Below are 25,895 nucleotides of genomic sequence, written 5' to 3'. Positions count from 1 at the left end.
ATCGAGTGACTGCACTGACTGGATGTAGATTTTGTGTGCATGAGCACTTAAATCTCGAATCGAACGCATGGAGTAACTGGATGTAAACAACACACGTGGCGCTGAAAGACGTGTTTTTATGTCGTAAAGTTCCATGCAAGACAGCACTTTTGTTTTAAACAGATGAATAAAGTTTTAACAAATAAATACCACGCGCTTTTTCCACCGGCTGCCATTTTCTTTGAGTTGTTTTCTCGACATAGAATTTATCATGCACCGCTTACTCGATTTACTCCGAGTTTTCCCGAGATCAAACTCTTGACCTTTGACATCGACGCTAGCATTAAACCTTGGCGTTCGATTGGCTGTCGAGTCTCACTAGAGTCGCTCGAGTGGTCGAATCGAAAACAGCCATTGAAAACTTACAGGAGCTTCAACGTGTAAACTTTAATCAGATGTTAAATCTAAAGATAATCCAGACAAAACAAAAGCCTTGTGTTAAAAATACCATTACAAAACATAGGAATAATTAAGATAAACATTTTGACCAAGTTTCGTGAAGATAGAGTCATAGATAACGCCTCTATGTTGTTGACAAGCTTTCCCCTTGACTGGACCAGTTGACCTAGTTTCTAACTTGGCCTAAAGTTCACATTCTATATACAAGACTATCAAAGCAAAGCATAAATGAAACCTGTACATTAATGACTAAAAGGATCGGAAAAGATACTTTCGACAATTTCAGGGGCAGTAACTCTAAAACTCATAATGGAATCTAGCCGCTTTTCGAAAGCAACCAAGATCTAACTGTGATTTAAGGTATGTGTAATTGTGGTTTAAATCGATTGTAAAATGTCACTCAATCGTGCTAACATGGTAAAAATTAACATATTGTGGCTCTGTCAGGGGTTATTTAGGGGCCGTAACTGTGGAAACTATAAGCGGATCTGACAGATTCATCAAGATCTATTGTTATCAAAGATATTTTGCAAGTTTATATAGAATCAAACCATAAATAATGTTTCCATATGGCTGCAAAGGCCAAAATATCAAATTTTAGCCCTCTATGCGGCCATAACCCTAGAAACTATAATTGGATCTGCCCAGTTTTCAAAGGGAACTGAAATATTATGCCAATACGAGTTGTATGCAAGTTTGGTTAAATCCCAATCATAAATAACACGATTTTGTGCGGACAATACCAAAATAACCGATTTCTGGCGCTTTTATGAACCCTTACTCTAGAACCCATTAAAGAATATAGCTAGTTCAGAAAAGGAACCTAGATCTTAAGGTGATACAGCTTGTGTGCAAGTTTTGTTAAAGCCAAATCAGAAATGAAACCATTTTTGTGCAGACAAGACCAAAAAAGCCATATTTTGCCGTTTCAGGGACCATAACTCCAGATCCTTTAGTTGGATAAGACTGGTTCTCGAAAGGAATCGGAATATTTTGCTAATACAAGTTGTGTGCAAGTTTTGTTAAAATCAAATCATAAATAAAACCGCTTTTGTGCAGACATGACCAAAATAGCCAATTTCTGGGACCTTCAGGGATCCTAGCTCTAGAACCCATTATGGAATATGGCTTGTTCAAAAAGGAACCAAGATACTTTGAGGATACAATTTTTGTGCAAGTTTGGTTAAAATCAAATCACAAATGAAACTACTATAATGCAGACAAGCAAGATATCCAATATTTGCCCTTTTAGGGGCTGTATGTCTGGAACCAATGGTAGGATATGGCTGGTTTGAAAAAAGAACCAAGGTCTTATAGTGATGCAATTTGTGTGAAAGCTTGGTTAAAATCAAATCATAGATAAAAACATTATCGTGAAGACAAGAAATTGTTGACAGACGAACGAGGAAAGATGGTGCTCACCTTAAGCTTTTGGCCTAGGTGAGCTTATAAGTATAGGGAATTTACTAGGAATAAGGTGAGTGTATTCCTGGGAGAAAGGTATTGCTTGTCCGTTCTGACTGGTCAGTCATGTAAAACAACACAAGTGAGTTTTTTTTTTTTCAAAATTTAAAATTGACTTTTTTGGAAGGTAGACATATTTATTTTTTTAGCATATTATAGCATACAAAAGGCAATAACCATATTTAGTATTTCATTATATATGTTTTTACAAATTTCACTACATTTTATGTTTATTGAAAAAAAAAGTTTATGAAACGAATAACTCCCACCATAACAACGATGTAAATAGGCTATCATCTTATTCACACAAAAATACTAAAATAAATTGTCACTATTCATATGTTTTCCGTCCGATATTTTGGTGGAACTAAGATAGGCCTAGTTCTTGAAGAAAATGTGATTAGACATACATACATGTTTCGATCTATAGAAAGCCAGACAAGCCATAATGTTACAATAATGGTATCTAAAGTATATAAGAGCTAAACATGACTATGGTATTGGATTTGACAATAAGATTGTAAAATAGGAAAACAAAAAACGTGTTACACGAAATATTCATCATGATTAAAGCTAAATCATGACTTTTTGTCGGGAATTTTCACGGGTGATGTTAATAGTCACAAATCTGATGTAAATAATGTAAAAAGACGTTTTCGTGCAACAATAAAATTTGAATATTTTTTTTAAGTTTTAGCCTCTTTTATTTTTTACAGGTGGTTTCATTTTTGTCTGAGCCTTTGCACCAACATTGATCATTTTTATCTCTGTAATGTCATAGAATGATCAAAATCAGTAGACTTTACTACCGTTTCTTATGTTTGTTTGTTGTTTTTTTTTTTAGGTTTAACGCCGTTTTTCAACAGTATTTCAGTTATGACATGGTACCAAAATTTATAGAGTTGTTGCATTAGGTTAAATGAATTAACGGACGGGTTGATAGCCCGTCGACTGGAAGGTAGACATATTTATTTTTTAGCATATCATAGCATACAAAAGGAAATAACCATATAAGTCACATCATACATACATGTGCAGTGTATAACACAAAAAGGGATATAATAAACCCTTGAACACACATAAGCTTAATGCAAAATTGACGAACATAAATTAAACAAGGTAGATATTGATTATCGGATACAGATCAAACAAATAAGATATTAATCAACAAACACAATTAAACAGTAAACATATGTTTATTAACGGACACAAATTCTTAAAGACCAGCAATACTTGATATAAACCATGTTCACGTTATTACGTCCATGCATGATATTTAGTGCCATGTATGCGCTTTCAAATTTTTGACCAATTCTCTATTGAATAGCATGTTTAAAATGAAATGTCACATTGAAAAAATTACACACATACTGAGTATGTGTTGGTCAGCATTATAGCCCAGATTGAAGTGCTGCGATTTCCGTTTCTGGCATGCGTGACGACCTACCATTTGGCATAAATGCATGCGCGAAGAAACAATTCTAACACATTTTATCTAAATTTTACTATGAAAGATATGTTAGAATCGAAATGATTTATAACAAAATAGTGTTGAACACTATTTTTTACTCGGACAGTAAAGGTAGACTACCCGTGATAGGCCTCAATTTCACCAAAAGCGTACATACAACTTTAAAATGTCAAACGATAAAAATAAGGCGAATATTGACAAGTTATATAGTGATAGAAGTTCTCAAAAAAATCCTTTAGATTACCTCCCCTTATAATTTTTTCATGAGTTATCTCCCCTGAAAACTAGGGGAAAAAATCTCCGATTCCATTTCTTTTTGGTATTTTTATCAGAATCATATAATGCAGCTTTTTACCGCAAAATTTTCTCGAATCTCAAGTTCAGATTCTCATAATCAAAGGCATCAATGTTAACTTCAATACCGATTATCTCCCCAAAAAATGATAAAATTTGAAAAATCTCTCGGTGAAACGTTTTTGATTTTGAATGTCTTTAAAGTGATCAAATTTCATTTAAATATTATCATTCTGTTACAAGATATGTAATATGTCTATTATATATTACACCACGATATCCTTAACCCTTAGCCTGCTGGTGGCAAGTGATTCTGCCTTTGCGACCAGTGCAGACCATGATCAACCTGCACATCTGTGCAGTCTGATCATGATCTGCACTGTCTGCCATTCAGTCAGTATCTTTTTGGTAAGCACCCCTTTTAACAGTTAATGGTACTTTCCAAATTGAAAGACGGACAAGTTCATTATAGAAATTTAGCAGGGTAAGGGTTAAATACGTCTTTTGACTGAATAATTTCATGAGGGTGGTCGACGTATGTTAAACCGCCAATCATGCATAAATACTGTTTAAAGACTATTTGCTGTTATTATTTCTTAATTAAACAATAAAGGTATCAATAAACGAACAAAAATTAATAAATAGATAAAAATATCTTTATTGTTTAATGTGTGTTCGTTATTTTTGCATGTTGAGTATTTATGTTCTAAATTTCACAATAGGAATAATAGCACGCCTATCGATCAATACAGTCTTAAAATAACGTACTATGATTTTTCCGGGTTTCTTTATGAAATATGATCTATTGCTGTGCCATATTAAGTAACAGATAGGTTTTTCCTCATGTTAAAATAGAAATAACTAATACGCAAATGACAATTTCAGCTCTTAAGTTATAAAGGAAAGAAAGATAAATGTAATGCCAGTTTTGGATACATGGGCAGAATGGTGAGTATAACATTTTAAATACTTCCAAGTAAAAAGTTTGAAGATTGTAAAAAAGCATTTACACATAATTACTGATTTATATTTATACGCAGCTGAAGCTCCGTAAGCTTTTCACAAAACGTGACATCTGTTTTTTGTGAAATTATATATTTTAAAAGACATGTATCGTACTAATGTTATGGATATTAATAACCTTTTAAATTAAAGGAAGTAGATCTATCACAGTGCAGCGATGTGAAGCAAAAAAAAAAAAAAAAAAAAAAAAAAGAAGAAAAAATAATAATTCTTCACCAGAAAGTCAACTTACTGACCTACTTATAGTATAACAGGTAACATTATAGGTAACCATTAGCAGCCACAATTGATCTAATAACGGATTCACTTGGCATCATGTTACTACAGGTAGTAAGAGATTTTCAAATGTTTGCGTCACTTGTTTCTAAACACAACTTGCCATTTGAACAAAGGGGTCCGGCGTATTGGTGGATTGTGTTTATATGTGGATGGCAAGAGTAGCCATAGTAGTATGGGGTTGTTTCATCCACGTTTAAACACCGTGCACCCATGTTCCGGATCCATTTGCATACGACATATTATCAGTCAATTCATTAAAGGTAGATCAATCTAGCCATTTTAATAACCCCCATCAAAGCGGAACTTAAACATTTTAAAAGGACAAATTAGCTTTTTTATTATTGCAACAAAATTTTCAGAAATGCGTTTGTCTTAACAGCATGCAAAAATATGCGCTCACTAATAAACTAATTATAAGAAGAACAAAAAATAAAAAGTGAAACCTTTCGAGCAAAACACTTGTGTTCTGCTGCGATGTTGTCGTAGAATGGTAAGCTTACCAGTTTTGGTACCGCTAAGGTACTTTGGCATGTTTTGTACTTTTCTTTATTTTTTCCACTAGCACGATGTGCAAAGAAAATAAACATTTGTAAAAATATTGAAAACAAAATCTCAGATTGATGTTAAATATTTTTACCAATTTACTTACTGTCTTAGCTACCAAAGGCTTCGATCAGATAAGGCAGTTTTAGAGAATACATTTCTATCATACATATTGCATTATGATCAGGAATTAAATGAGATCGTAGTAGAAATGTTTAAATATTTAATCCGCCGCCACAAGTGGTGGGGGTTATAGAAATGGTCTCCATCCATCCTTCCGTCCTTCTGTCCGTAACACTTTCGTGTCCGCACCATATCTCCTAAACCCCTTGAAGGATTTTCATAAAACTTGGGTCAAATGATCACCTCATCAAGACAATGTGCAGAACCCATGAGTCAGCCAAGCCAGCATAAAGTCAAGGTCACAACTTAGGGTCAAATGTTTTAGCCTTCCATTTGTGTCCGCTCTGTATCTCCTAAACCCCTTGAAGGATTTTCATCAAACTTGGATCAAACGATCACCTTATCAAGGCAATGTGCAGAACTTACAAGTCAGCCATGCCGGCTCAAGGTCAAGGTCACAGTTGAGGGCCAAAGGTTTGAGCCTTCCATTTTGTGTCCGCTCTGTATCTCCTAATACTCTTGAAGGATTCATAAGAAACTTGGTTCAAATGATCACCTATCAAAGACGATGTGCAGAACCTATGAGTCAATTATGCCGGCTCAAGGTCAAGGTCACAATTTATGGTCAAATGTTTTAGCCTTCCATTTCGTGTCCGCTCTATATCTCCTAAACCTCTTGAAGGAATTTTATAAAACTTGGGTCAAATGATCATCTCATCAAAACGATTTGCAGAACATATGAGTCAGACATGTTGGCTCAAGGTCAAGGTCACAACTAGGGGTCAAAGGTCTGAGCCTCTCATTTTGTGACCAATCGGTATCTTCTAAACCTCTTGAAGGAATTTCATCAAACTGGGTCAAGTGATCACCTTATCAAGAACTCATGAGTCAGCCATGTCAACTCAAGATCAAGGTCACAAAGGTTTGAGCTCTGTATCTCCTAAACACCTTGAAGGATTTTCATGAAACTTGGGTCAAATGATCACCTTATCAAGACGTTGTGCAGAATTTACGAGTCATCCATGACAGTTCAATGTCAAGGTCGCAGCTAAAGGTCAAAGGTTTACCCTTTCACTAGCCATAAAAGTAACGGTGGATTTAGCTGTCTTTCAGGCTGCCTTGTATTTACTGGTATAATAGTTTACAGAAAACAATGGGCCTCAGATACACCAATTGAAAGTTTCATTCCAATAATGCATTTTATCTGAAGTCGTTGAAAAGCATGTAAATTTACTACAGTAAGATTTCAAAAACAAAATACAGACCTTTGAATTCATATTGTAGTTATAATTATCAATTTCAGATTAATATCTTTAACTGAATTGTTTAAAAATAAATTAATATGAAAAAAAGAGCCTTTCTGCTCACTCATCTCAACTTTGTTCAGGGTGGTGGATAGTCCGGCCCACAGCGTCTGTCGTTCTGTGGCAACATTTTTTAAAAACATCCTTGCATAGACCTCTATCAAATTTATCAAAATGGTTTACTTTGGCTCCTTTTAGAAGCCGCATAATCTAAAATTTAGAAAAAAAAAAAAAAAAAATTAAAGATACTTCCTCTCATGAACCGCTTGATGGATCTTCATCTGACTTGGTCCTTTAAGGTTCTTTCCAAAAATTGTTCAAGCGCTGGGCACTTGGCTCCTTCTGAGGACCGCTAGAGCTAAATGATGAATCTTTATCAAGCTTAATCATTAGCATCAGAATTAGGTTCTCTCAAACTTTTTCTGACAGTTCGGTCCTCTTTTTTGGGCACTGTGGCTGAAAAGTTAAATACTTTTAAATGACTTATTTTCGTTTCGCGCGCGCGCACACACGCACGCACGCACGCACGCACGCACACACACACACACACAAACGCACGTAGGCACACACACTTTTGTAATTTGAATAATGTTCTCATTCAGATGTGTGCAACCGCCTCAATATCCTATCGGTAGAGCGTCCGCTTCGAGTGTGGGAGGTCGTGGATTCGATACCCGGCCACGTCATACCAAAGACGTGAAAAATGGTACCGGTAGCTCCCTTGCTTGGCGCTCAGCTTTAAATGGAAACTGGTCTCTTCTCTCATTTCCTCGTGGCGATGGATTCCGTAAGGAATGAGGTGCCGGAAGTGATAAATAAAGTTGTAGAACTTCCTTAACAATCGACCTAAAACAGATTATGTATAAACTAAATGTGTGCAAATATACCTGTATAAGCTTTGGTTTCTCATATGACAATAGTATTATGTGTCTAACTGCAGCTTTGGTACATCTATCAAAAATAAAATTTGGAATGTATGTTTCAAAAAGTTCTTTCTACTTAGATTCCAGAGAAATACCTCTCAACTATATAATCATCAGTGGTGTTTCAAACTTAAATAGCTTTCACTTATGAACACCATATCCTACATTTTTTCTCGTAGCTATGTCATTCGTGAAAATACTGCATCTGATGTCCACTCGTGACAAATATTTCAATCTTACACTGAAACAAACAAATATACTCCATACAGTAGGGTTTTTTATCTAAATTATTTTCTAAATATTTTGATAAGATAAAACATATTTGTTGAAATTTTTACATAATGTGCGTAACATAATATTACAAACTTCTGTTAACCATTCATATTTTCATATAATACGGCTTGCATAATCTTCAATTAATTGATTGCAATTTATGTTTTTATTTGTTTCTACATACAATAGAATGATGATATTAGTTAACGTAACAAGAGCTCGTCGAACACGAAATGCCCCCCTTGATGCATTCAGTAATTGCACAAGGAACAGAAATTATTTGCTCACTGTAAACAAAAATTCTACTGTTCTTGTTCAATATGACATTGACCTTTGATCTATTGACCTCAAAATCAACAGGGGTCATCTGCTGGTCATGATCAACCTCCCTATTAAGTTTAGTGATCCTAGGCCCAAGCGTTCTCAACGTATCGTCCGGAAAGGGTTTAACTGTTCCGGGTCAATGTGACCTTGACCTTTAGCCTACACACCTCAAAATCTATAGGGGTCATCTATAGGTCATGACCAACCTCCATATCATGTTTCATGATCCTAGGCCCAAGCGTTCTCAAGTTATTGTCTGGAAATGGTTTAAAAAATCCGGGTCACTGTAACCTTGACCTTTGACCTACTGACCTTAAAATCAATAGGGGTCATCTGCTGGTCATGATAAACCTCTCTATCATCTTTCATGACCTTTGGCCCAAGCAATCTCGAGTTATTGTCCTGAAACCGTTTAACTGTTCCTGGCCAATCTGACCTTGAACTTTGACCAAATGACCTCAAAATCAATAGGGGTCATCTGCTAGTCATGATCAATCTCCCTATCAATTTTCCTGATTCTAGGCCCAAGCGTTCTTGAGTTATCGCCCGGAAACCGTTTTACTGTTCCTGGTAACTGTGACCTTGACCTTTGACCTACTGACCTTAAAATCAATAGAGGTCATCTGCTGGTCATGGTAAACCTCTCTATCATCTTTCATGACCTTTGGCCCAAGCAATCTCAAGTTATTGTCCTGAAACCGTTTAACTGTTCAAAATCAATAGAGATCATCTGCTAGTCATAACCAACCTCCCTATCAATTTTCACGATCCTGGGCCCAAGCAATCTTTAGTTATCATCCGGAAACCGTTTAACTGTTCCATGTCACTGTGACCTTGAACTTTGACATACTGACCTCAAAATAGATAGGGGTCATTTGCTGGTTATGACCAACCTCCCTATCACCTTTCATGATCCTAGGCCTAAGAGTTCTTGAGTTATCATCCAGAAACCGTTTAACTGTTCAGGGTCACTGTGACATTGACCTTAGACATACAGATCTCAAAATCAATAGGGATCATTTGCAGGTGATGATCAACCTTCCTATCAACTTTCATGATTCTAGGCCCAAGCGTTCTTGAGTTATCATCTGGAAACGGATTGGTCTACATACAGACCGACCGACAGACAGACCGACCGACCGACATCTGCAAAACAATATACCCCCCTTCTTCGAAGGAGGGCATAATAAAAATTGAAATTACGGTAAACAAACCTGCAATCAAATGAAATTCTTATTTAAAGAACTTTCAAAAGATTGTATGATAATCAGATTTTTCCTGGTAGCAGCAGTACCAGTTTGTCCATAAAAGTCTATCAAGAACAACAAACACACTCAGGTTTCCAAAGCCGCTTAAGTTTTAAAGCGTGTGACCAACAGAAGCTTTGTTACTTACAAATGGAAACTTTTTTAACAAGTCCTACATTTTAAGCTTCCAATTGATTATAAAAACAATAAATAATCCCCCACACATACACACAAAACATCAACGCCACCTTTTTAATATTGGGATCACAATACTTTGACGGTCATATAAATTTTGAATTTTGGCATTTTATAAGCTTTATTTAAATTTGAAAAGGCATTGTTTTAAAGATAATATTGAACATAAATTTACAGTTTCAGACTTTTTCATCAACTTAAATTCAAGAAGAGATGAAAAATGGCTGACAAATACTACCGCCTTGTTAGTTTCCTGATAAATATATGCCCAGAACCTCTCAGAGAACTGTTTTTACAAAATGCCAAGTCCGATACAAAACCTGGCATACCATATACATCATTGGATGCTTACCTTGCATCTAGAAAACCAGACGTATTATCATTGAAGAGCAGACGCAAACTGAGAGATGACCAGTATGATCTTCTATATCCCAATTCTGGACTAGCAGATGAGTCGCAGTGGGACATTACCTTGTTAGCTGTTTTAATTCTTGAACTATTTGGATCATACATTCCGAACCATGTCCAATTTTTCATCAGAGATATACGAGATATGAGAAACAGTCTACAACATGTATCGAAAACTTCAAGTATTAGTGACTCAGTGTTTCAGAAGAACTGGGATCGCTTGGAAATAGCAACTTTAACTTTGGCTAAAGTTGTAAATGGAACTAATTATGAGAATGTTATGAAAGAGAAGATTGAAACAGCCAAGATCTCAAACATGCCAGACCTTGGTAACACTCTGTGCTTATGGTTTATGGAAATCAATACACAAAATATGGCTGAAATGGCAGAAATGAAAGTGAAAATTAAAGAAATATCAGAAGACACTAAAGAATGCAAAGCAAAGGCCAGCGAGAGTGCAAACATTCTACAAAATGCTTGCATGGCTAAACCAGGACCAACAGGTAATATCACATAGTGCATCACATAAGACGTCAAAAGAGGGTAAAAAAATCTTGCATGAGCATAATATACTAAGAAGGATGTTTGATGAAACTTTTGAATTAGATGTTGAAAAAAAATGACAGTCAACACTTTGAAAACAGTTTATGTGGTACACTTTACAGTAAAGCTTTGTTGACAATTGCATTATTGAACTTTCATTACTATAAAAAAAGAATCGCTCCACTCTTGAAAAATATACTAGTACCTTAAGTTTATATACACAGATCTTTTCATTTGATCGGTACAAAAGGCACTTTGAACTGTTTGCTGGAAGACATTAAATTTTGAGTTTTCAATGTGTTATTCAAATCAACCGAATCTAGTGTATATTTTGAATGAAAATTAAACACTATGCAATATTTATTTTCAGGGAAACCAAATAAAAGAATGAAAACAGTTGATAAAAAATTGAAGAATATGCAAGGTATGTTTTAATAATTTATGATATTATTGTTATTCCTGCCCCCACCCCCTTCGAAGAAGAATGGGTATATTGTTTTGCAGATGCCTGTCTGTCGGCTAGTATGTAGACCAATCCGTTTCCAGATAATAACTCAAGAACACTTGGGCCTAGGATCATAAAAGTTGATAGGGAGATTGGTCAAGGTCACAGAGACCCAGAACATTTAAATGGTTTCCGGATGATAACTCAAGAACGCTTAAGCCTAGGATAACGAAATTTGATAGGAAGTCTAGTCATGGCCAGCAAATGACCTCTATAGATTTTGAGATTAATAGGTCAAAGGTAAAGGTCACAGTGATATGGTACATTCCGGATGATAACTCAAAAACGCTTATGCATAGAACCATGAAAGTTTACAGAAAGGTTGGTCATGACCAGCAGATGACCCCTATTGATCTTGAGGTCAATAGGTAAAAGGCCAAGGTCAAAGTGACCCTGAACAGTTAAACAGTTTCTGAATTATAACACAAGGATGATTGGGCCTAGGATCATGAAAATTAATAGGGAAGTTGGTCATGGTCATCAGATGATCCTTATTAATTATGAGGTCAGTAGATCAAAGGTCAAGGTCACAGTGACCAGAAACCTTTTCCAGACAATAACTTGAGAACACTTGGGCCTAGTATCACGAAACTTAATCGTGAGGTTGATCATGACCAACAGATGACCTCTGTATATTTTCGGCCAAAAGCCTAGGATCACGAAAATCGACAGGAAGATGGTTCATGTTCAACAGATGACCTCTATAGATTTTGAGATTAACAGGTCAAAGGTAAAGGACACAGTGATATGGGACAGTTAAATGGTTTCTGGATGATAACGCTTAAGCCTAGGACCATGAAAGTTTACAGGAAGGTTGGTCATGACCAGTTTATGACCCCTGTTGATTTTCAGGTCAATAGATATAGAGAATAATAGGTTAGTGCCGTAGATGAGAAAGTTTATCTGGCGAGGTGGAGGAGGTTATCGGGTGAGCCGAAGGCGAACCTGATAACGTCCGGAGCCGAGCCAGATAAACTTTCTCCATCTTAGGCACTAACCTATTATTCTATTTATCTTGTCATTACTTCATTTTCCGATAGTTGGCAATTTATTTTACAAAAATAAGTGTGCGACAACCGCTTTAATGACGTCATATTCGTAATGACGTCACTTATATAATGACGTGATTACCGGCAAAATCGCAATAACTTCTTCGTTTTTGAATAAAAACTCATTATTTGACCACTCATTTTCTTAGTTCGGACATTTCCAACACAATGATGATGGTTTCGTTGCAAATTTTCTTACGACAACAATATCGATCATAAGGTCACATGATCAACTGACCGTATATCACTGGTCACATGATCAACTGACGGTATATCAAGAAAGATATACGGCACCCTGATATCGGGTCGAAAATACTGCAAGTGACAGGATAAAAAAGATAAAGGTCACAGTGTAAGGTCAAGATCACAGTGATCCGGAACAGTTAAACCATTTCCAGACCATAACTTGCCTAGGATCAAGAAACTTAATAGTGAGGTTCATCATGATCAACAGATGACCTCTATATATTTAAAGGTCAATAGGTCAAAGGTGAAGGCCTTATTTACCCAACACAGTAGAACTTTTGTGTATAGTGACCAAATAATTTCTGTTTCTTGTGCAATTACAGAATGCATCAAGGAGGGAATTTTGTATTCTACGAGCTCTTGATATTATTAATTTTGTCAAGGCACATCTACTAAATGAACTGAAAATACTGTTAATATCACTTAAGAACAAACTTATTTGCTCCTTGTTTTGGCACATATGTAATGGTCCATATATCTGTAAGTCAGTTAAGATCAGTAACTGCATTACTTTAAGACATGTCAACTTATTTCGCACTACAGTTGTTCGAGTGAATGCTCCGGTGAAATTGTTTCATGATCTATAAAAATGGAGAAGGGTCCAGTGGTTAAAAGGTCGATGAAACAAAGACTTTAAAACATCAAAACGGTTTTAGCTCATAGGCAGCATCACTTCACAAAATAGTTTTAATAATTGGTAGATTATCAGATTATGCAAAGGAAAGCCCATGGTCATGCTGACTCTATTGTTTAAGAATGGGTTCCAGTACATAGCTTTGACTGTTTTGGTATGCAGACTTGACTTCAAGACAGTTGCCTGGGTGGTGCAACAATGGTTAAGCTTGTTACGCATCTGCAGCTGAGATCTATGGGCACCGTTTTACTATTTTCTAGGCATTTTTTTATACCAAGAAAAGATTTTTTTGATATCAAAGACTCTATTTCTTGATATCAAGAATTCCATTTCTTGATATCAGAAAAACATTTCTTGATATAAAAAATTAGTCACATTTTTTGATATCGATTTCTTGATATCAAGAATTCATTTTCTGATATTAAGAAATCGATTTTTCTTATATCAAAAATTCTATTTTTTGTTATCAGGAATTCATTTTCTGATATCAAGAAATGCTGTCCATTTTTTTATATAATTTTTTTTAGATTTTTTGATATCAGGAAATGAATTTTTGATATCAGAAAAATCATGTTATTCCTTGATATCAAGAAATCGAATTCTTGATATCAATAAATGATGTTCTGATATCAAAAAAATCGACTTCTTGATATCAGTAAATCAATTTTTAGATATAAAAAATATTAAGCCTATTTTTATATAAAAAATCCGGCACTTCCCGATCTAAATTTAGATGGATTGAACAGGATCAAATAGAATTGTATAATCCCCGCTATGGAACGCCTAGACTGTCTTAACATGATGATTATTTCTTCATCATGTGCATTTCCCAATATATTCGGTACAAATTATAATCTTTCTTGTAGATAAAACAGTTTGTTATGTACATTTACTAGTTTGTCCGGTACATTTCTTAGTTTGTGTTGTGCATTCACCAGTCTGTGCTGTACAATTGATAGTTCCTCATGTGCATTTTCCAATATATTCGGTACAATTAAAATATGATTTGTCTTGTAGATTTAACAATCCGTTGTGTACATTCACTAGTTTGTCCAGTACATTTCTTAGTTTGTGTTGTGCATTCATTAGTTTGTGCTGTGCAATAGATAGTTCCTCATGTGCTTTTATTAGTATGTTCGGTACTAATCATAATTTGTTGTGTAGATAAAACAGTTTGTTATGTACATTAACTAGTTTGTCCAGTACATTTCTTAGTTCGTGTTGGTGCATTTACTAGTTTGTGCTGTCCAATAAATAGTTTGTTATGTGCTTTTCCCAATGTTCTGTACAAATCATAACTTGTCTTGTAGATAAAGCTGTTTGTTATGTTTTAATAGACAGACATGTATTAATGATCTTTTCAAAAGTTTCCGAAAATAGATAATTGCCGAAAAGAACTTATTTATATGTAGTACAGTATATTTGTTGGATGTATGAGAATCCACTTGAAAAGACAAAAATTGTAAGGGTGTACATTGTGTAATTTCACATGAAATCGGATATTTTTAAGCAATCAATTGGACACAGCACAAACTGGCGAATGCACAACACAAATTAAGAAATGTACCGTACGATCTAGTAAATGAACATAACAAACTGTTTTATCTACATAACAAGTTATGATTTGTACCGAACATATTTGGAAAAGCATAATGAACTATTAATTGGACAGCACAAACTAATGTACAAGCTAATAAATGTACCGGACAAACTAGTAAATGTAGATAACAAACAGTTTTGTCTACACAACAAATTATAATTTCTACCAAAAGATTGGAAAATGCACACGACGAACTATTAATTGTACAGCACAAAAACATAAACTAAGAAATATACAAGAAAGATTATGATTTGTACCAATATTTTGAAAAAATCAAATGACAAACTGATAATCGTTATGTCAAGAGTCTAGGCGTTCCATACCCCGCACTAATTAAATTAATTAGGGGTTATCCCTAATTGCATGTCTCTTTTTAGAAAGGCAGGAACTTTTGATATCGAGAAATACTGGCCATTTTTTGTTATCAAGAAATGGAATTCTTGATATCAAAAATTATTTCTTGATATCCAGAAATGGAATTCTTGATATAAAAAAGTCTGTATTTCTAGATATCAAGAATTTGATTTCCTGATATCAAAAATATAACTGATTTATTGATATCAAGAAATGATTTTCTTGTATTAAGAGATTGAATTCCTGATATCAAGAAATCGATTTTTGATATCAGGAATTCATTTCCTGATATCGAAAATTCGATTTTTTTATGTAACAAAATATAGACAGCATTTCTTGAAATCAAAAAATGAATTCCTGATATAAAAAAAATCTAATAAAAGATAATTCTTGATATCAAGAAATCGAATTTTTGATATCAAGAAATCATTTCTTGATATCAAAAAATCCCTAGAAAATAGTAAAACGGCGCCCCATAGAGATCAACCGATCAAATGTCAAGTTCACGTCAAACCTTAGTTTTGAAATGGGTTAGGCATACAAGCATCTTTTGGTCAATGACTACACTTACCATTTTTTTATTGGGAAAGGTTAATGTCCTGGATTACAAGAGCTACTTTGTCACAGTTTCAGATCAATGAACGGAAACAGTCAGACATAATAGTAAAAGTATTGATGCGCTGACTGCAATAGTATTTTATAGTTTGGGCTCATATTCTTAGTTGGGAGCTTTATTGGAAGAGTCTGTGAAATCTTGTCCCAAACAGTTTGATACAAGGCCATGTGCTTGAAGTCAGGTGAATAACACTTTTTAAAAAGGAAAATTAAACTGTCAGATACAGACGTCAGTTACATTATAGTTAGTCAAATGATTAAACAAAAAATGTAGTTCTAGGAAAAGTAGGGAAAATGGGAGCTTGCAATCAACACAGGTTGATTTAAAGATTTGTTTACTGAATAATAACCATTGTTTCAACTTTGGACTATATCACTTGTTTCGAGTATTCTTCAGGGTAAAGATATAGTTGAAAAACGGTGTTAATATCCAAATCAGTTTTATCAATAATTTGATTTCTTAAAAACATAAAACGCAGAAGTCGCCAGATAAATGAATATTTAACTGTTTTTGTTGAAGATCAGTTTGAAAGAACAATGAATGCAGAAATTCCAGAGGACTTCAGTGCTCCAAAAGAGACTGACAAGATTAAAGAAAAGTTACTACACAATCACCTGGTGATTGTAGCTGGTCAGAACAACAGTCTGTATGCAGCATCTGCCCTCACAGCCATCAAAGACATGGGTTATAATGAGAAACGTTGTGTGGAGATGGACAGTTCTTCCGACTGGAGCCATGTAGACTCAGAAGATGTTGAATTTGTTCTTTGCCGTGATCCATTTGGCAGAGATGAGTATGATGAGGAGAAAGCCAAAGGTATGGCAAGCATATTCAGTAGTATACAACAAACAGTGAAAGAGGACAGAGATGACAAGAAGCTTGCTATTCTAATTACATCAGATATTGGAGTGTTGAATGAATGTAAAGAGAGACATTATCATGACATTCTGGAGGAAGTGGTCACAGTTTATTACTCTACAAGTGCAACTCAACCAGCTGATCTTACAGTGGGTAAGTTCAAAATATGACATGCACACTATATTTTTAGTGTTTTTAAAACATTACAAAGTGAAGAGTTATCTGACTTTCTCCAAAATATGTATACAGTCAGTCAATATTATTATTAATAATACTATTATGATAAATAGGAAAAGTAATGAAAAAAGCTTGAATGGTATCTATTTAGTGACACATATGTAGATTTCTATTCCAAGTTTTATGACTGTTCATCCTCTTTTTCAGCCAGATGTAACAAAACCATTGTTCCTTCAACTTCAACGATTTCGCAAAATCTTGCAGGTAAAATTATATTCGGTCAATTCAGTTATGAATATTATACAGTTATATGTATTCAATCAAGTAAAACTACTGCATTTGACAGAAATTATATTCAATGTATATCTTAGATGACTAACCAACATTTAGTGTAACATGACTGTCAGACCTGTCAATAAGAGTGCCGGCTGTCACAAAATATGCATGTCATCGAACTTGGCCTAATTCAAGGGGCATAATCTAAGATTGCCTTGGGCAATTTGGGTGGTTATTGTACTTGGCTGAGATATTATGGCCCAAAACATGATCAGCAAGTTTGGTGAAGATTGGATCAAAACTGTTCCACAGAGTGCGTACAAGGCCAAGTTTGCAGTTTTTCAAGCAATTCAAGGGTCATAATCAGACTTAGAGTAATTCAAGGGCTATATTCCAAGAGTGCCTGAGGCGATTTGGGTTGTTGTCAGACTTGACAAAGATAGATACCCAAAAACATTGTCACCAAGTTTGGTGAAGATCGGATGAAAACTGTTCAACTATGAGAGCGGACAAGTCTAAATTCGCTGTTATTCAAGCAGTTCACGGGCCATAATCCAAAAGTGCCTGGGGCAATTTGGCTGGTTATCGAACTTAGCCGAGATATTAAGCCCACAAACATTTTCACCAAGTTTGGTGAAGACCCAATGAAAACTGTTTGACAAGCCTTGGACACTGCTCACCTGCAGCAGCCGCTGCTGCCACAGGTGTTTACATAATACATCCTGTTCCATCAGAGAAGGGTGAATAAAAAGCAAATTTGGCAAAAACATACCTTCCTTTAATGATAAACAACTGAGAAAACCATAAAAATTTCCTAAAAATTAAATTTAAACCGTCCTGATTGCACAACATCTTAAATATATATACTTAAAAAAATGGAAATATTTTACTTTTTAATAAATCAAGGGTCATAACTCTGCTGCAATTCTAAAAACAAAATCCAACCAATAATCATCTGTGCCACTGATCTTGGTGTCAGATAAACAGGTTTCCCAGCAATTTAAATTATAGTGTTCTTGAAGCAATCTTGCCCATTAAACAATACTGGTGACAGAAACAAATGTGGCTAAAAACACCAGTGGGAAGCTTAACGGTGTTTATTTAGCACCAACCAACACCATGTTCCAAAGTCACAGGCAGTATAATTATAAGTTAAAAATCGCCATGCACATTGGCATGTAAAAGACATAAATTGCTGTTGCAAAGTGTGAAAGAAATCAAATATGTCTTTTTTACTAATTTACAGACCTTGCATCTTGTTAATCCCCACTCGTGGCAGGGGGTTATAGGAATGGTCTCTGTCTGTCCGTCCTTCCATCCATTCTCCCGTCTGTCTGTCTGTCTGCAACATTTTCGTGTCCTCTCTGCATCTCCTAAGCCCCTTGAAGGATTTTCATGAAACTTGGGTCAAATGATCACCTCATCAAGACGATGTGCAGAACTCATGAATCAGCCAAGTCAACTCAAGGTCAAAGTCACAACTCGAGGTAAAATATTTTAGCCTTCCATTTCGTGTCTGCTCTATATCTCCTAAACCCTTTGAAGGAATTTTATAAAACTTGGGTCAAATGATCACCTCATCAAGACAATGTGAGAACCCATGGGTCAGCCATACAGGCTTCAGGTCAAGGTCACAATTCAGGGTCAAATGTCTGAGCCTTCCATTTTGTGTCCACTCTGTATCTCCTAAACCCCTTGAAGGATTTTCATCAAACTTTGGTCAAATGATCCCCTCATCAAGAACTCATGATTCAGCCATGTCAACTCAATGTCAATGTCACAACTCAAGGTCAAAGGTTTGAGCTCTGTGTCTCCTAGACACCTTGAAGGATTTTCATGAAACTTTGGTCAAATGATCACCTCATCAAGACAATGTACAGAATTCATGAGTCAGCCATGTTAGTTCAGGGTCAAGGTCACAGCTTAAGGTCAAAGGTTTACCCTTTCACTATCCATAACAGTGGCGGAGGATTTAGCTGTCTTTCAGACTGCCTTGTTGTGACAGTTTTATGCAGATTGTCCAGCACTGCAACTCGAATAGTCGTTGAAGAAATCATGCAAAATTAAATTTTACAGATCTTCTGGCCAAACCTAAAACATATGAAGAAGTGTAAAATACCCAATTTCAACTTACTGAAGAGACATATACCATAGCACTGGTATTATTAGATCAGTCTTGTAAATTACTGTTTGAAAACTGTTTGAGAAATTTGGTCTGCTGTCACATGTTAACATGAAATGTGTAAAATGGCATATTTGACAAATTTAAGGGTCACAAGCCTAGTGTTTTATGAACAAACTCGAGATCTTGCAGCCAAAAAATGCAGTTTTAGCTCACCTGTCACATATAGTGACAAGGTGAGCTTTTTTTATCACCTTCTTCCGTCGTCTGTGCGTTCATCCGTCCGTGGGTCAACAATTTCTTGTCTGCACGATAGAGGTTTCATTTATAATTTTATTTTAACCAGACTTGCACACAACTTGTATCACCATAAGATCTTGGCTCCTTTCTTGAACTGGCCAGATTCCATTATGGGTTCCAGAGTTATGGCCCCTAAAAGGGTCAGAATTAGCTATTTTGACCTTGTCTGCACAATAGCAGTTTCATTTATGATTTGATTTTAACCAAACTTGCACACAACTTGTATCACCATAAGGTCTTGGTTCCTTTCTTGAACTGGCCAGATTCCATTATGGGTTCCAGTGTGATGGCCCCAGAAAGGGCTAGAATTAACTATTTTGACCTTGTCTGTACAATAGCAGCTTCATTTATGATTTGAATTTAATCAAACTTGCACAAAACTTGTGTCACCATAAGATCTCGGTTCCTTTCTTGAACTGGCCAGATCCAATTATGGGTTCCAGAGTTATGGCCCCTGAAAGGGCCAAAATTAGCTGTTCTGACATTGTCTGCACAATAGCAGCTTCATTTATGACTTGATTTTAACCAAACTTGCACACAACTTGTATCACCATAAGATCTTGGCTCCTTTCTTGAACTGGCCAGATTCCTTCATGGGTTCCAGAGTTATGGCCCCTTAAAAATCCAAAATTTGCTATTTTGGCTTTTACAGCCATATAGAGACTTCATTTATGGTCTGATTTGATACAAACTTGCAAAATATCTTCAACAACAATAAATCTTGGATTCCATGATGAATCTGTCAGATCTAATCGTAGGTTCCAGTTATTTTATATCTGATTACCTCTTCTGATTGTAATCAAAATGAATTTATTTCAGTAAGTACTCATAGGACTTATTTGAAATTTCATTATTGTCATTAGTTGGACTGAGACAATCAGGGTAGATAACTATGGACTGATTTATCTCAAATTACCTCCCTTTATTTCAAATTAAAATAGGTATATCTCCGTAACTAATGAAGATACTGATCTGAAATTTCATTTATGTCAACAGATGGACTTGGACAATCAGTGAAGATACATATTGACTGAATTTATGACAAAATACCTCCCTTTATTTTTCATCTAAATGAATACACCTTAGCAGCTTCTAATGAGATTGGTTTGAAATTCCATCATAAGAAATAGTCAAATTAGATAACTCTTGATTGAACATTTACCAATATGAATACTTTACTAATACATATATGTATATTGTTGTAAAGGCTTATACTCTGTATCTTCTACATGCATATACCAATGCATGATTACCTCTCCTGATTTTAATAAAAATGCATTTATCTCAGTAAATATTTATAGAATTCATTTGAAATTTCATTATTGTCCTTAGTTGGACTGAGGCAATCAGGGTAGATACCTATGGACTGATTTTATTTCAGATTACCTCCCTTCGTTTCAAATTAAAATGGGTGTATCTCAGTAACCAATGAAGATACTGATTTGAAATGTCATTTGTGCCATCAGATGGATAATCAGGGTAGAGAACTTTTGACTGAATTTATGACAAATTACCTCCCTTTATTATATGTAAACGAATATATAGTAGCAGCATCTAATGAGATTGGTTTTGAATGTTATTTAATTTTTCCTGGGTTAGGAATAGTCATGTTAGTACAAAAATGCAGCATTTGAGCCTAGGACCCTCAAACTTGGTATGGAAATTGGCCCTGACTAGGTCAAAAGGGACTGTTACAAGAAAATGTTTATCCTGATGATATTTAATGTGTATGCCTATGTGCTCTATGTCAAAACTTGATCATATCATTTTGAGCAGTGGTACTCAGGTGAGCGATATAGGGCCATCATGACCCTCATGTTGTAGGTTTCATCAAACTTGATAAAGAAATGTAACCTATTCATTGTTAGATATGGTAAATATCACAGCTTTAGTCCAAGTCAAGGGCAATAATTCTTGTGTTATTGTTTTAGTCTTGACCACCATTAAAATTGTCCTGATAACATTTTATTAGTTCAACGAACATGGCCTCTAACGTGTTAAAAATGGAAATATGGTAATCGTTATAAATTCAAGCACTATAACTCTGGGGTTATCAAACCTTTTCGCTATCAAAAGTAGTTTTATGAAGATTGTCTTTGTGTATTTGTTTTTTTTTTGTTCACTCCAAGGCTATTGCTGAGGAAATAATATGCTAGAATGAGCCATTAGCGATAAAATTGAAATTTTATGGAGATCATTTAAGAAATGAAGTCTTCCATTTGTTAAACAATAAAGTATATGTAAAAAATGCATAAGCATGCTAAAAGCGATCCTTTTCTGATCAAGTTGAAATACAGATTAAACATATAATGATTTACAAAAACACCTATGGTAGGAAGTTTCTTGCAAGACCTCCAGTTGTAATGTCATCCTCAAAACTTTTACATGTTTGGTCAGAATTTTTCAAAAATATACACCAGTAGTTATAAGGTCTTACTGATAGTAAAGGGATGCTTTTCACATTGCATCATCATCATAGCTTTATTCTCTACTTTTTACACTAGACCAAACACGCTTTTTCCTAGATCATCACAAAAGGCAAGTGCATCCAGATATTTTGAAGGCAGCGAAAGACAAGTTCAAGGTTCATAAATCAGTGGTGTTGGTAGGACCACCAGGATGTGGTAAAACATCACTTGCAGTAGCTCTTGCAGCTTCCTACCAGCCATCACAAGTTCTTCTTCTGACATATCCTGAACAGGTTCAACATGTTGACCAGAACAGAACATATCTAGTTATCATTGAGGATTTTGCTGGGAAATATGATTATAACAAGACAAACATTTGTAGCTGGTACAAAACATTCGACATTCTTCATGTCATGAAATCTGCTGGCAAACTCAACATCATTCTAACATGTGACAAACAGAAGTTTAAGAAATGCACTGAAAAAATTGCCGCTCATCCATTGCTGGAATGTATGGAGAAGCTTCAACGTAAAAATATTCCAGTGAAACAAGAGATACACAGTAAGTAACAGTAAGATATTCTGACTGATTATCCATTGCAAAAATGTATATTACAGCTCTTAAAAAATTGTATTTTCCAATACCTCATGTATTGATATACGATGTGGTCATTTTTTTCTTTCACAGTGATTTTGTCAAAATGGTTATTTTCTGGAGTAATAAACTTCATTTATAATGAATTCCGTTATAGCAATTTTTCAGTTATGGTTATAGCAAATTCCCAGTCAAGGTTACAGCAATTTTATAGTTATGGTTATAGCAAATTCCCAGTTACAGTTATAGCAAATTTCCAGTTATGGTTATAGCAAATTTCCAGTTACGGTTTTAGCAAATTTCCACTTATAGCAAATTTCCAGTTACGGTTTTAGCAAATTTCCACTTATGGTTATAGCAAATTTCCACTTATGGTTATAGCAAATTGCCACTTACTGTTACAGCAAATTTCCAGTTACGGTTACAGCAAATTTCCAGTTATGGTTATAGCAAATTTCCACTTATGGTTATAGCAAATTGCCACTTACTGTTACAGCAAATTTCCAGTTATAGTTACAGCAAATTTCCAGTTATGGTTATAGCAAATTTCCACTTATGGTTATAGCAATTTGCCACTTACTGTTACAGCAAATTTCCAATTATGGTTATAGCAAATTTCCACTTATGGTTATAGCAAATTTCCAGTTACGGTTACAGCAAATTTCCACTTCTGGTTATAGCAAATTTCCACTTATGGTTATAACAAATTTCCCATTAAAAAAGAAAAACCATTTATAATGTCCCAATTTTCTCCATCTATATTCTATGTAATTAAAATAAAGTGGGTACAGCGAAATGCAAATTGTTTGATATAGGGAACACATTGCTGGATATAGGATCAGGGATATGCTGGATCATGTCTGCTTAACAATGTCAGATACTGTTTAAAGCTAACAACATATGATAGCAAACAATTATAAATTATAGCAAAACCATGTAAAAACAGCATAGTTAAATGGGAAAAATAAAGTTAGTGGTGTTAAATATCTAAGCAAATTGCTTATAATAATAGGTTGCTCTACAATATACATTTTCTGCCTTTTCATGAGAAATGTATTTGAAGAAGTGATCTTGACACAAATGCAAAAAAGTGCATATCTGATTACTTCTTGGAGGAGTCTTACAAAATATAAACAATCATATTATTTGTCATTTCAGTACATTTTATATGTACACTTTAATTAGACTTACAGCAAAAAGACAAATTTAAGGCACTGTCAATAAGTGTGTTATATATATGTCATGATACAAATATTGCTTAAAATGAAACTCCGGATTATAACAAACAGATTTTCTGGTCCTGAGGAGTTTGTTGAGTTTACTGTATTTCATTTTGGATATCATCATATTTGTATACATGTGATTTTATATGATGTGAATAGAGTAGAGATGAATTTTTCATTTTAACCTGATAGTGCACAATCTATAACAAGAAAATATTATTATATTATAATGATCTAACTTATTTCAGCTAATGTCAGCCAGGCACAGACTGTCACTGTAGAAACTGTTTCCAATCAAAGTGGAACCGACTATCCTGGCAGGTAAAAGTTTTATCCACTGAATGTACAATTATCTCTATTCATAGACTGATAATAAAGATACTTTTCAATTTTTTAGATTTGTTTTCTAATTTCATTTCATAGGCATAGAATCAGTTTGTTCTAGAAATGTTCCGCTTGGAGGATTTTACGATATTGGACATATAATATGGACTTGTTACATTCACTACATTGAAATATGAAAAAGCAAAGAAATTACAGAAAGTAACCTATCATAGTCTGGAAGCTTATCTACCTTATTCCTTCTGGATAAGATTTTTTTCACATTTTTCATGTAATAGCAAGTAAATCTATCTTCTAAACCATTTCAAAATCCATAGATATGTAAATAAAATGTCTTTAGATTTTTACATACAAACAGGAAGTCAAGCCTTAAATGTTTTAACTGTAATTTGTATTGACTGGTTTACATTTTATTTATTTCAGGGAGACTCCTTCAGATTTAAGTGCACCAGGTGCACCAAGATTTACATCTGTTGTCAGTATGGAGGAGTGCATCAATCTGAGAAATTTTGTTCCTGACTTTGACTGTACAAGTATGTGCTTGACCAAAGATAAGTCTATATATGCGGCAGTTACAAATGGCTTCAGATCTGAATCTTCTTACTGGCTAATCTATCATGACAAGAACACTAATAAAACATCCAAATATTCTGTGACAGATCAGATTGACAGTATGTGCTGTACAACTACTGGTGATGTTGTTGCTTGTGTTTCAAACCTTTTGTACATACCTCCTCAAAGTATATGTGTACTGAGAGTCATTGATGGATCAGTTGTGGTAATTAAGACATTAGAAGGTAACGATTATAGGACCTGTAGCGCTGTGTCATGTGATGATAAAGATCAGATCTATACAGGATGGAATAATGGAACAATAATCATATACAACATCAATCTGGAATTTGTACGACTGTACACAATATCAGATTATTCAAAAAATTTTTCCAACTCTGTTATCAGCCCAAAAGGACATGTATTTACCAGTACTCAAGGAGAACTGCATTATGACAATTTCAGAAGTTTTTCCAGCAGTGAAAGTATGGTGAAAAACTTTACGCAAAACTGCATATGTGCAGCCAGTGAGGATCCTTACACTGTATTTATTATAGAGGAATCATCAAAAAAACTTGTCCAGTACAACACAAAATGTCAGAAAATATCAGAGATTCCTTTAAAAATTCCTACTGTGTCTATATCTGAAATGGTGTTTGATGAAACAAGCTCAAGACTGATCATTTATGACGACATCTCTGATAAAATTCACAATGTGTATCTGAAATAAACAATCTGTATAAAATGAAAATACATCGTGAGGGTTATCAACATAATCTTGCTAGGGGTAAGCTTTCAGTAAATCAGTGACAGCATTAAATTTTGTTTTGTATCTTTTAAGTAACAAAAAAATTCAGATAGCAAACTTCAGCTATACAGGAGAGGAACTGATTTGCAAAACCAGTTAAATATTTGTTTCATATTTTATTAAGTTCCAGACAGTCACGTAAAATAATTATACATTGTTTAATCAATATGTACACAAAGAAAATACACATGTTGTGATTTTACAATATAAAATTCATAATGACAGTTTTATAAGATTTTCATTTCATGTCACTGTTTGGCTGTTGCTGTTGATCACAGGGGCACTTTTAAAGGAGTTTTCTAAATATGACTTGCTTTGAAAATGAAGCTTATGTGCATTTGTAAGCAACTTAACCAAATTAAAGTTTAAATAAAAGATA

The 25,895-nt window shown here is 34.7% G+C and overlaps 1 protein-coding gene across 4 annotated transcripts; it reads left to right on the top strand.

The window, feature by feature from the left end:
* The first annotated feature begins 4,516 nt into the window (after positions 1-4,516).
* On the top strand, positions 4,517-25,895 carry LOC123543101 (uncharacterized). 4 transcript variants are annotated; one of them, XM_053549422.1, is made up of 8 exons: positions 4,517-4,615; positions 10,079-10,812; positions 11,223-11,276; positions 16,376-16,867; positions 17,099-17,155; positions 22,115-22,558; positions 24,063-24,135; positions 24,580-25,895. In XM_053549422.1, exons 2-8 carry the CDS (start codon positions 10,122-10,124, stop codon positions 25,436-25,438), a joined length of 2,670 nt encoding a protein of 889 aa, XP_053405397.1. In that variant the 5' UTR covers positions 4,517-4,615; positions 10,079-10,121; the 3' UTR covers positions 25,439-25,895. The 4 variants fall into 4 exon arrangements, with proteins under 4 accessions (XP_053405397.1, XP_053405384.1, XP_053405391.1 ...); XM_053549409.1 differs by having other exon boundaries at positions 22,094-22,558; XM_053549416.1 differs by lacking the exon at positions 4,517-4,615 and adding an exon at positions 4,883-5,459 and having other exon boundaries at positions 22,094-22,558.

Source organism: Mercenaria mercenaria, chromosome 1 (genome assembly GCF_021730395.1).
Source record: "Mercenaria mercenaria strain notata chromosome 1, MADL_Memer_1, whole genome shotgun sequence".
NCBI lineage: Eukaryota > Metazoa > Mollusca > Bivalvia > Venerida > Veneridae > Mercenaria > Mercenaria mercenaria.
This window is presented reverse-complemented; position numbering and strand designations above follow the sequence as displayed.